The sequence below is a fragment of the Danio rerio genome, chromosome 7, assembly GCF_052040795.2.
Source record: "Danio rerio strain M-AB ecotype USA chromosome 7, GRCz13ab, whole genome shotgun sequence".
NCBI lineage: Eukaryota > Metazoa > Chordata > Actinopteri > Cypriniformes > Danionidae > Danio > Danio rerio.
In genome coordinates this window covers 39560001-39573690 of record NC_141027.1, presented here as the reverse complement: position 1 = coordinate 39573690, position 13690 = coordinate 39560001, and the positions used below count along the sequence as shown (strand labels likewise).

Genomic DNA, 13690 nt, shown 5'->3' with positions numbered 1-13690 from the left:
ATCCTCGGACTTTGTGTGTAAGGCTCATAATAACGTGAGTTCATGGCTAGTGAGTCATTGTTGAGCTCTGGGGAATCAGCAGTGGTTCGGGATCAAGACAGATTGTTAGCGCAGACTCCCGCTGGCTGGTTCGCACAAACACACGGACCGACGCGCACCTCTAACCTGTGAATTACCACAACAGACTCATTTCCCCCAGAGCAGAATGTACCTGGTGTTAGAAGCCATCTGAGCAGAGGGTTAGTCTGACTCCGGCAGGAGTAATTGCTGCTATATGACACTGTTGTTTCCCGCATCTTTCTCTGTCTGCTTGTGTGTCGGTTGAAAACACGTTCTCAAACACACACTGATAAACAATGTGATGTGTTTAGGCTCTGTCAGACAGATTTAACTGATTCTAGGTCTTGTGAAAAGTTCTGCCAAGTTTCTCTCCTTGCGATTTTGTGCTTGTGTTTGTGAGGATGAATATTCATAATTTTGGTTTGATTTATAATTACAGAAATTCTCTTTCTGACTGGTTGAGAATATGTGACAGTTGTCTCTGCCCGAGGTTTATTTAGGAGTTTAGCTCTGTTTGTTCTCAGTGTTCAGCTCATCTGGTCCATGCTGGTGGCAGATGCTCCTTTCTCAGCTAGTCCAAGACCGAACGAAACTCCAGATGCTCTTTCACTCTGAGCTGTGTAAAAGATTTTAGTTTTAACGGCTTTGTTCAGCAGGTCCCTCTGCCAAAAAGCTAACTAATGAATTAGCATCTGATTTAAATGAGAATAGATGCAGATTTAATCAAGTGGATACAAAAGTTATTTTGTGTGTTTATCAAAAAATGCATGAAGGTTGTTTAAAACAGTGGTTCATTCCATTCCATTCATGTTTATTTCTATAGCGCTATTAGAATGTAGATTGTGTCAAAGCAGCTTAACATTGAAATTCTAGTAAATTGAAACTGTCAGTCCAATTTTAATTGTTGAATTTCAGTTTAGTTCTGTTCAGTGTGTTTCAATTTTTACTGCTGAAAGTCCAAACCCTGGAGAGCAAATCTATCAACAGCTCCAGAAGTTCCAAACCAAGCAAGCCAGTGGCGACAATGGCGATTCATCAGAGGCTCTTGCCTATAGTGGAAAGGCCTAAATGGTTTCAGTAAAATCAGTAAACCAATCTTAAACATTCAGGGTCAGATTTACAAATTGCTTGCATCATCTCAAATCCACTTTTCAAATAAAAAAAACTGCTCTCAGGATTTGCTTAAAAACACACTGGAAAAATAGTGAGGAATATGGGCACAAATGTTTTTGCAGCTAAGCTGATCTTCATGATCAGCCTGCAAAATGGGCAGCATTTGAAGAACATGAATTAGGGCTGCACAATATTAGAAAAATCTAACATTGCAATATTCAGTAACACTTTAGTTTAGGTCACATTTCATGCTGTTAACTACTGGCTTATTACCTGCCTATTATTAACATATTAACTGTTCATTAGTAGTTATAAAATATGAGCTGATTCCCTAAACCTACCCAAAACCTAAACCCAACTACAACCTTATTAACTATTAATAAACCACTAATTAGTTGTTTATTAAGCTAATAGTGTTAGTTAATGGTTTTTTAATAACATGAATTATGACCTAAACTAAAGTTTTACCCAATATTCTTTTAATCTGCGATTTGTATTGCTAAATGAATCAGATGAATCAAATAAATCTTCAGATGAGTTAAATAACTGGAATGAATTTATAATTTTAGATTAATTGGGAGTGCATAAACCATAAACAATCAAGTTCAATAAAGAAGGAGATACAAATTATACAAATTATATAAATTGTCTTATTGTCTTATTAAACAGTACAATTTATTATGCCTGAATGCTTTTAAAGTGGGATGGGAGACCACATGGGAAGTGGTGTTAGTGAGACCAGCAGGGGGCGCCCAACCTGCGGTTTTTGTGGGTCCTAATGCCTCAGTATAGTGACGGGGACTCTATACTGCTCTGTGAGCGCCATCTTTTGGATGAGACGTTAAACCGAGGTCCTGACTCTCTGTGGTCCTTAAAAAATCCCAGGATTTCCTTCGATAAAGAGTAGGGGTTTAACCCTGGCATCCTGGCCAAATTTGCCCACTGGCCTCTGTCTATCATGGCCTCATAAATATCCCCATATCATAATTGGCTTCATCACTCTCTCTCCTCTCTACCAATCAGCTGGTGTGTGGTGTGCGGTCTGGCGCAAAATTGCTGCTGTTGCGTCATCCAGGTGGATATTGCACATTGGTGGTGGATGAGGAGATTCCCCCTAATGTGTGTAAAGCACTTTGAGTGCCCACAAAAGCGCTATAGGAATGTAATTATTAACATCCTCACGCAGTCACAGGCCTTAAAAACACTTGCAAAATAATAAAATTATATGATAAATTATAAATATAATCCAGACTCAACATTTCGTTTACTCACAATTAGGGTTGTAACAATATACCGGTATGACGGTTTACCACGATTTGAACGTGCACGATTATCATACCATGAACAATTGCATATCAACGGTTTTAACCCTTAAAGACCGAGACAGCCGCCCGCGGCTAAAAATAAGTATTGCTCTTAAATGTTTAATAACTTTTGATCCGCTGATCCGATTCATACAATTCAAAGATTGGCATAAAGAAGAGAATCTCAGCTTTCCAGTGGCGTATCACATAACATTCGCGGACTTTCAGAGGCTCCGGAATCAGTGCGGTTACATCATCAACATTTGACAACGCTGATTTGACAAAGAAACGCTCGTCACTGTGTCTCCGGACAAATCAGACATGATACATTGATGCATTGTCCCTCCTCCATGCCCAGATTGGTTCAAACTCTCTATATCACAACCAATAAGCATAGGTTTCGCTTTTGTTTGTGGACCAAGCTTTTGTTTGTGGACCAAGCTTTTTGAACAACACGGAATTATATATTATAGGCATTATAATTATATATTATAGGCATACATTTATGCGCGGCTAAATAAAACGCAATAAAAAAAAGTTTTGCATGAAATAATTCTCATACTAAGTACTTTTGCATGCACAGCAGCACATAAACATGACAAAACAGTGACACAGCAAAGACGAACTGCTGCTCTTGCTGTTTTCAAAAGACGCAAATGAAGATGCAGCTGTTTGTCTGCATTGCAGACAACCATATCCAAATCCATATCGATAGACAACCATATCCATGCTGGCACATAAAACCTAAGGATGTTCCATATTGAATCTAGTTTCGTTATGTAACTATTTATAGTATAGTAAATATTTATATCTATTTTTTACTGAGGATTTGCACCATGTTTATTTGGACTTTATTTGGACTTTGACACATTATTTATTATTTTCTTATTTTTATTTGTTTATTGTAAGTGGTGTTGTTTATAGTAACTAAAAATATATTATTTGGAAAAAGTCAAATTTGCTTCACTGTTCTATTATTTTGTAACATTTGTAACATACCGTATACCGCGAAACCGTCAAACCGTGGTATTGTTTTAGACGATTATCATACCGTGAAAAATTCATACCGTTACAACCCTACTCACAATGTAATAATTGCAAATGATCACATTGCAATATCGACAAGGAATAAGGATGTGCAGACCTAACACTAATCATGATTTATGAAGTCATGCTTTTTAGGTGCTAAATAGTGGTGTAAATACCAGTAATTTGACTAATTCATTACTTAACCTATTTATGTGCCTATATTGTCTGGTGTTACGCTCTCTCAATCTCCATAACCTCTGCTTGTTTGCGACCTGTGCTACTCTTAGAAGATTGTGTTGGCCCGTAAGGAAATGAGCTGCTATGTTTGTGTTCTTTAATTTGCACATTTTCACATTTCCCACTCCTGTAGGATTGCAGTCTCACACTAATTTGCCCTCTTTAGTAAATCTGTCTTTAAATGTTGGTCATGCTGTGCACACCACTGTCATTTGAATTGTTTTGTTTGTGTTTGCTTATGTTTAATGGATTAACTGGAATGATTTTGATTGGACATTGGACAGTTTGATTTGCAGTTTTAATTTATTTTAAGATGCTAAAAGATCTCAAAGTATTGAACGATTCAAGGATAAAAGCCTTGTCTGTTATGTGAGGTGCGTGATGTGGCACCAGGTGAAAGTATAAATCAGCATTAAGATGTTTTTTTTTTTTTTTCTGTAGCTCAATGGTGCATCTAACCTGTCTTTAGAACTGTTCAATTTAAATACATTTATTTTACGCTCATTTTGTGATTTTACATTTTCTCCTGTGTGTTTTTGATATTGCGATATAAGTCTTAAATTTAATATTTAAAATGGTTTTAAAAAGTCTTAAATTTGACATTATGATATCTGCAGAAACCCTCTATTGGCATTTAAAATAATCAGATATCAACATTGGCAACCACATTTGTTATTGGTGCGTCTCCTAATAAAAAATATTTGTTTGATTCAGTTGTTTTTGGTATAGAAATGAGTGGCTGACATGTTGGATTTGTTATCTATAGTGAACATCTAACATCACTATGTTTTTTATGTGTTTGTTGTGATTGCAGGTTGTCCCCTGCAGCATATTATGCACAGCGTATGATCCAGTATCTGTCTCGACGGGACAGCGTTCGGCAGCACTCCCACCGTCCCCCTAGCAGACCTCGACCCCTGTCCTCTAATCCCAGCAGTCTTTCCCCGAGCCCTGTCCCTAACGCAGAGAGCAGCGAAGTTGACTTTGAGGAGTTTGAGTAAGTAAACAACTGTACAGACATACAAAGCCTACGCCAAGTAATTGCTTGTAAAAATCTCTATGGATTTAATTCCCTGTATTGTTGCTAAGCAACCCAACAAACACACAAGGCAGGATCTGAACGGCAGAATCTTATCACTTTTGCTGTTTTTCAGACTTACTGAGCTTGCCAACGATTCTACCAGAGTTGCCCATGGCGTCTCTTCTTATAGTGTTTAGCATTAACATTGAACTCTGCTTGCAGTGCACTTTGACTCATTCCGATGGGACAGTGATGTACTGCTGTGAGCTTGATGCTTCTTTCTTCATCTGCTGGGGCCAGTTGCATAAACATAAGCCCTCATGTTAAAGGCATGGTTTACCCAAAAATAAAAAAATTACTCCCCTTCTGTACAAAATTCTATTATATTCTGATCAATGTTGAAAAACTTGTAGTCTTTGACTTCTGTAGAATTCTTTTATTTACTATTAATGTCAGTAGCCCCTTTTGCACAGTGATACCAGTAAATATCCGGAAACTTTACAGAACGACTTTACCGGTAAATTCAAAAAAGCTCTGTTCACACAGGAGAAGATGTTCTGGATTTTTTTCGGAAAAGATCATTCACACATCTATTCCAAAATTCAGGCAAATTCTAAAATTATTAACCAGGAATGACCTCCAAACGGCTTCGCTTGTATTTGTAAACATAGAAAAGGTCTGGATTTTGTTGATGGTTTCACTTTTATTTCAAATTTTAGCATTCATGCAGGTGCTTTGTCCCAGAGACATCCAAAGGCAGAAGCACTAACTACAGCTAAATGTTTACATATTTGACTACATTACAAATTCAGAACAACTTGAAAACAACTTGCATAAAATAAAATAACTTACGGGTATTTTCAAAAAGGTTTGTATGTGTGAAAGGGGCTAATGTCTACCTGTTTCCAGCATTCTTGATGTTTTATATTTGTGTTGAACAGAAAAAAAGAATCTCATGAAGATTTGGGTTTTTAAGTGACTTTAAAATGGATTGGTCAGCATTGAGGACGAAAAAGACTTTTAAAATCCAGTCAGCAGTTTATGCAACTAGCCCCTGGACAACTGTGAAATATTAATATTTTTTATTTTACAGAAGTGTTAGACTGTTTATCCAATGTGCTTTCAGTTACTTGTAAATGATTTGCTATGTGCTATTTCCAGTGCGTATTGTTTGAAAGCAGGTTTTCTAAGAAAAGTATCCTACAATGATCAAGCAAAAGGCAACCAAAGGCAAAGGCAGATTGGGTACAAGTGTTGGGAAAAAAGATATATTTACAGACATTATTTTTATGTTCATTTATATTACGTTTAATTTCCTTTTTAGACAACATAATGCCAGTGTTATACGTTTTACTTTGTCAGGGTATCTACAGGGTCTTAAAATGTCTTAAATTTCAAAGAACAAATTTTAGGACTTAAAAGTCTTAAATCTGCCTAAATAGTGTGTTGTAGGTCTTAAATAATTTTTAACAGGTCTTAATTTTTCTATGTCACTGTAAAGCTATACCAAATATGACCAACACCCTTCCAATAACTAACAATTTATTAAAAAATTATTAACTCTATTTACGTTGTTAATATGGTGTAGTTATCTTTCTTACAATAATATATTTAAGGTTTTAAGTTGGCCATTAAAAAATCTTTGGGTTTTAGCCTTGTTCAAGTCAGAAATTACATTCAATATGGTCTTAAAATGTCTTAAAGTCTTAAATTTGACTTAATGAAACCTGTCGATACCCTGTTTGTGGAATTACCCTTATTCTTAATCACAACAATTTATAATGTTATTAAATGCTATTAGTTTTGTCCATTGTGTTGCCAGTTAAATTTATATAATAATAATTAAAAACAATGATAATTTTCTGGAAAAAAAACTCTAAATGACTATGTAATTTTAGATAAGCAGATTTTTTTTTAAATTACAAGCCACTTTCAATCTCTTCATTAGATTTGATTTGAAATTCAAATTCATGTTTTTTTTTTTTTAAGAATGCTAGTGCTCTTTTAATTTGTTTGCAAATGTGTTTTTGTAAACCGCCAAGTAGTCTGTGCTTAAGTTATTTGTCTTTGTATGGAGCCACTAATGCTCTAGAAATGTCTTTCTTTCCTTCTCTCCAACCCCTCCATTAGCTGAATATCAGTGCTTCTCTCCACTACAAACCACACAGCTCTTCTTCCTCTCTTTCTCTCTCTCTCTTTTTTCCTTCTTTTTTTGGCACGGATTAGATGCCCTCCTCTGAGCTGATGAATAATTCCACCCGCTGGCTGGAGAGTTCAGCGTTCGCTACAGTCTGGGACCACAGATCCATATTCATCAGAATACTTATGAAACCCATCAGTCTTTCAGTTAGCCTTCATATTAATATTTATGCCTGCCATAATTTTTCTTTCATAAACGTTATCTTTTCTTTCAGTTCTTTATCAATCATTCCCACTCTTACCTTGTAAGCAAACTAAATCTGATGTTCAATGAAAAAAGTGATTGAAGACATGCTTGAAACACTTTAGTGACTGATTTATTACGTATTTTAACACTTTAACTCCACTTTGCGAAATTGCTAAAGATCTGATTTTATGCAGGATGTTAATGAGATAGTGATTCATTTATTTTATTACTGAATAGTTTCTTGTGTGTGTGTACAGGGAAAATGGAAGCAGATATCGGACTCCTCGTAATGCTCGCATGTCTGCCCCCTCTCTTGGTCGTTTTGTTGGAACCAGGTAAAAACGTGTTTAGTCTATTTATGCCAAAAGCACCAGAAATACATTGTAACAAAACAAAGTAAGCTGTTTCGCAGTCTACCATCATCATGGTCAGCTTCTTTCAGAGAGTTTGTAATGTGTCATACTAATAGCACACTGCAGGCAAAAACTGGACTCACAGATAATTTCTGTGATTCTGGTCATGTGAGAAATGACACAGCAGTCGAAAAATAATATAAATAAATATTATATAAATTAAATTTAGGCTTTGTAAGATTTAGTTTTTTTGTTCAACAAGATTGCATTTATTTAAAAATAGTAATAAAATCTTGTCCAATTTTATTACCATTTTAAATGTCTGTTTCCTTTTTCATGCATTGCTAAAAGGTGAAAATATTAAAAGCTTAATGTAAATATGTAATATTGCTCTAATGGCAAAGCTGATTATTCAGTCCCACAATCATTCGGACTCATTCTCAAATGTTGTCCTCACCAAACAGTACTTCTTATTGTGTGCTGTTCGGTACTTTTTTTAAAAAAAACTGGTACATTCTTTACATCACATTTTCAATTCATATTACATTTGTAGACCTCTTTTATGAATAGGTTTAGTAGAACGGCACCTATTTGAAATAGAATTCTTTAAACCGCAACAATGTAAACTTCTTTTCTGCCACTTTCAATCTTTTTTTAATGTGTTCTTGCTGAATAAAACTATTTAGTGGGAAAACTGTTTCCAACAACGATTGTTTAATCTATACTTTTCAAGCTTGAAAGTTTGATTGAGTTTGTCCTACAGTTTTATAAATATTGTGTTCTCTGTGATGTACATGCATTGCTGATATGTGTTATGTACAGCATTAAAATGATCAGATCATGAGTTTGCATGTCTTGCCATTCTCTCTCAAACTGCCTCTGTTTCACCTGATCTCCAGGCGCTTTCTCTTGCCGGAGTTTTTGCCGTATGCTGGAATCTTCCATGAGCGAGGGCAGCCAGGCCTGGCAACGCACTCATCCGTCAATAGGGTCCTCGCAGGTATGTTCGCCCTCTAAAGCTGCAGGAGTTTTCTAATATTAGATGGGCCGGGTACTCACTGAAGGCTTTGTCAGGGATGAAACTTCCCAAAAATGTTTTTATAATGTCATGTGTCGGGTCAATGACGAGTGCTAATGCGCCCACTCTCCCTGCTATTTTGGCCAGGAGGACTCTCAGCTGGGCTTTTTAACAGCAGTTATATTAGATTCGACTTTTCTCTTTAAAGGGGTAGTTCAGCTGAAAAAAAAAAAAAAAATCTGTCATCATTTGTTTACTCTCATGTTGGCCCAGAGCGATGTATAATTAGCTGTGCAAAGTTACTGTAGGACATCTAAAGTCGTATTACACCTAAGTTGTATTGAAAAGTTATTTGTATTTTTGCTATGGGTCTTTTGTCCTTGTTGGTGGTTCAATTTTACTTTTTTGGATATTTCTTTTAAGCAATGTCTAATGTGTAGTTCTTCATGGATCTAGAAGGGCTACAAAGTTGTACAAATCTAAGAAATGCTTGATTAAAAAAAGTTAATTGTCTTCCAAAATAAAGAATTGATTCTGAACTGCTGAAATGAGTAGTCAGGAATTTTAGTTATATTTCCATAACTGATCAATAGAAATCTGTATCTAGGCATAGGTATAGGATTCTAATAGTATGCTAACCTTGGATAAAAATGTCACTGTTTCACAGTATTGTGAATTTGTGATTATTGCTCCAAAATATATTCTTTTTAAACGTCTGGGTACAAAACAAAAACATTTTCCCCTTTTGAACACAATATATTTTATTTTAAGAAACAAAGTATTTTGGAGCAGTAGACATGTGAGGCTAAAGAATTTGAATGAATCATTGACTTCTGCTGTCCTTTGTTTCTAAGATCTAGATTTCTTTACAATTTAAAACGGAGATCTTTTCTGCTAGAGATACTGTTGCACTAAAATACTAAACAAACAAATCTTACATAAACCATAGGAATGGTATAACAGAACATTTTGGCGGTTTTAAAACCTTGACTTTTTCAAACCGTGGTATACCTTAAAAATGGTCAATATCCCATGCCTATCTGTAACACATTTGCATGCTATGTGCTGTTATGTGCTGCTATGCTGCTGTGTGTAATAATCATCATACTGAGAGAAAGCATTAATGCTTGAGAGTAGATTTTTTTTTTTTAAAGTTTGACCCAAAGCTACAAATTGAACCACCTAATTGCATTATTATAATTGCACTTTGTTGTTTATGATGAGATAATTAGTTAGCAAGAGTCTCCATGTAGGGTTTAAGTCCAACTTTATCTACACGTGCACACAGGAATCACATGCATATACTAATGTTAAAGGTGCAGTATGTGAGTTTGACACCTAGTGGTTAAATTAGGTATTGTATTTTTGTATCAAAACAAACAAAAACAAAGGTTGACACATTGACGACTAATAGGAAGCGAGTCTGACAATCGAGCTTAAAGGCTGATTTAAATTGTTTTCTATATAAAAAGCAACACACAGTAGAAAGAATATTTTGCATATTAAAATAAGTTTTTGTCCTAACCAACATCTCAGTTTGATATATTAGAATCGGCTTCTATTTCTCACTGGTGAACAGCAGAAAATGACAATGATCACCTCAGGTATACCTCATGTACTTTATTCAGTGTTAAATCCTAATAATGTTACTTTAAATGCCATTTTACATGACGCTTATTGTCATACTACTGAAAGCATCAGCAGATAAAGTAGTTCATGTCAGATCTTGAAAATAAAACAAACCTTTTGAAATTGAACTTTAGAACTGTGAAATAATGCAGACCAACACATATCAGTGATTCAGCATGTACATTTAATAATGTTAAAGAGGGTTCATGTATTTTAATTAGATTATAAATATTTATAAATATTTAGATATAAATATTTATATCTATTTAATAACCTCATGTGGAACTCTGAATCTGCGTCTCATTTCGGTGGCTGCTACTGTCCACCAGAGGTTGCATTTCGGTCACAGACACATCTTTCTGAATAAACAAATGAAATACGCAGTTTTCCGGGATGCTGAAATTTAATTGGCTAAAGTGGCAGTGGGCGGGTTAAGTGACCAAAACAAAGACAGACATTCCAGCACGTAACACACATTTTCAAAGCAGAATATCTGACTTCAGCATTGTTTTTCAGATCAACAAGAATGTTCACTTGGCAAGTTTCTTAAGTATCTGCAAATATATTAATATATTTTTATGCTTTAGAAGAGTCAAAAACCTAAAAAAAAAAAAAAAACTTTGCTTTCAAAAATCTCTGAAACACCCAGGCGTGCACAAAGTGTTTGGCTATGTCTATGAAAACATACACTTATTGCACAGCTATATAATCTTATAATGTACCACAAACTAAGTAAAAGACTTTAGACTAAACATGGGACTATAAGAGTTTTCAAGTCAAGGTTTTAAAACCACCCAAACTTTAAGCTTTTTCATTATTTACGTGTTTTTTTATAATAATTTTATTTAGTTTTTTAGGACAGCAGTATCTCCAGCTGAAAAGGACCATTGACACCAAAAGTTACTGTTCCAAAATATTTTAAAATATTTCTTAAAATCAAATATATTGTTTTCAATCAGGAAAAATTGTGTTCTTTTTTTACCCAGACGTTTAAAGACGAAATATTTTAGAGCAGTAATTACCGTACCGTGAAACCGTGATAGTTTTATCCAAGGTTATCATACCTTCAGAAACTTATGCCAGCCCATGCCTACTTTAGACATGAGCAAAATGTGTTTTTGTGTGGTTTTGACAATTTTAGTGCAAACTGAAATGAAAGATAACCCAATCTTGTAATTAGGTGCTGTTTGACAGACTTTGTAGAATACATATTGTTCTCCTCAGGTGTATGCTCTCGGGAAACCAAAGTGCGGAGCGGCATGCAAATGGAATGTTTAATCGGCAAGACTTTAAAAGCACATGAAACAAATGTCCTTTTTTTATTATGAATAAGTGCCATGTAATGTGAGTGTAACTCTATCATCGAGTTAATAATTGATGTTAATGTATGTCGCATTGACATTGTACAGTATATTGATATGGAGGCACCAGTACTGCGTGGGATACTGCGATGTTTCTTAAAAAGCAGATTGTGGAGACATTTTAAATGATCAAAAATAGTCTTATCACTCACCCCTACCAGACCAATTAGAACAGACTGGATGATCTGACCGATCAGAGGAAAAAAGGCAAAGACAAAAAAAACATAGAAGACAAAATCCTTCAAATCGGGTGATTTCAAAAGCACATTAAAAGTAAATTAAAGTTTCTTTTTAAATTTGGATGCATGTGAATTGTAGGACACCTTCAAACCATAAAACTGCAGAGCAGGGGCACTTTTAATGCTGAAAGTTTAGGATTTGTTCAATATCTCTTACACAGTACAACATTTCACATTCACACTGACTTTGTATAGTAACTGTCAACACACACTTAGGCAACTTTAACAACCGTAGTCATGAAATATATATCTTGGCACACCTGTATGCCCTTCTTGCAGGATATTTAGAAAAAAAAAGTTATGGAACCAGCTGCCAGCTGCATCGGATATGCCGCTAAACATCTTTCCTACATATAGTCAACAACTTCCAGAAGTGCGGAAGAACCAAACAGATGTTAGGAATGAATAGTAAATTACTAGACGTGTGCTATGGTGTAAAAAAAATACAGATTTATTTTTTCAGGGACAAAGCTACTATTTTTATCAGCCATCTTTTGAATGTGTGTGTGGGTGGACAACCCCAGATCCCACTTCCCAAATTTCCTGCACCAGTTCCACACAAAGCAAATGTCCACAAAACGCTTTCTCGCTTTTGCACACCAGTATTCTATCTATCTCTCACTCTCTCTCTCTCTCTCTCTCTCTCTCTCTCTCTCTCTCTCTCCCACACAGAGAGGCAACTTCAGCCCACACTAATTGCAGTGTGTTATATGAGGTTCAGAAATGCCCCTCTCGAAACCCTCTCCAGCTCACACAGAAAACAGCGCCATGGCTTCACTTTAGAGAGCAGCAATCTTTCAGTCCCTCTCCTCTCTTCTGTTTTTCTATATTGTTAAAGGCATATTTCCCTCAAAAATGAAAATTCTGTGATTATATATTCACCCATGTCATTCCAAACTTCATTCTGCAAAAAGATATTTTGAATATTTCATTTGCCTTTTCTTTTTCTCTGAATGAAAGCCAATGGATGCCCAGTGTTTTTGGACCCTAATTATCTTTTAAAAATCTGTGTGAGAAAATAAAATTACATTTTTGGGCAAAATATCTCATGCAGCTGTCAGTGTTGGAACAGTAATTATGGTCATCTGTCAGCTTTTTCTTGGGCAAAATGAATTATGTGCATAAATTAACTTTGAATTATTGTTAAATCTGTACTTTACCTTTTATTAGTAATTGTCAAGTGCACTGGGGTTGAACAAATCATATTGAATTTCTGACATTTTTAAATAGAGAATTATTTTATCCAGCATCCTCTAATTACTCTTGGGGATTAAAGTTCAGTAATACGGGTTGTTTTGTGAGCCCATGTAATGTTGTGTTGCTGAGGTTCGTTGTATTGCCATGAGGTGCTATTGGCCCTTATTTTAAGATGAGAGAGGAGGACTCCAGGGCAAATATCCAAACTGGCGGCAATTACCAGCACACATTCCCTCACAGCGTTCTCCTTCCCTGACTGCTTACAGACAACCTTGTTCAAGCCCCACAGCACAACACACACACACACACACACACACACACACACACACACACACACACACACACACACACACACACACACACACACACACACACACACACACACACAGCCAGGATTTCTCACTCGCTCTCTTCACTATTGCTCTGTACTCATTTTTCTAGCAGAGATCAGGGCTCTTCAATTACTTTCTTTCGAAAGCCAGATTATACAAATGAAAATTTTTGCGGAAGACCAACATTTTTTGAAGTAATTATTAGATTATAGCATTTTCATTTGAAGTTAAAGTTTGGCTTAATACTTTGTTATTGATCAAAATATTGATCTCTTTATTTTAATACTTTCGGGCGTTATTAATTAATTAATTTTTGCAACACAACTTGTGTTCATTGTGTTAATTATATTGCAAACTAATGTTGACTAATTATGACATGTTTTGGATTATTATTTTTGCAAAATTGCTAGA

At 35.4% G+C, this 13690-nt stretch overlaps 1 protein-coding gene across 8 annotated transcripts in view; it reads left to right on the top strand.

Moving 5' to 3' along the window:
- The window catches only part of ambra1a (autophagy and beclin 1 regulator 1a), a 106437-nt gene that overhangs the window by 16398 nt on the left and 76349 nt on the right, over positions 1-13690 (top strand). For all 8 annotated transcript variants that reach the window (XR_015494511.1, XR_015494514.1, XR_015494513.1 and 5 more), the window contains 3 exon segments: positions 4558-4740; positions 7408-7485; positions 8403-8503. Coding sequence is in view for 3 of the 8 variants with exons in the window: in XM_087258659.1 (XP_087114785.1) it covers positions 4558-4740; positions 7408-7485; positions 8403-8503 (362 nt within the window). In the remaining 5 variants the exon portion in view is untranslated.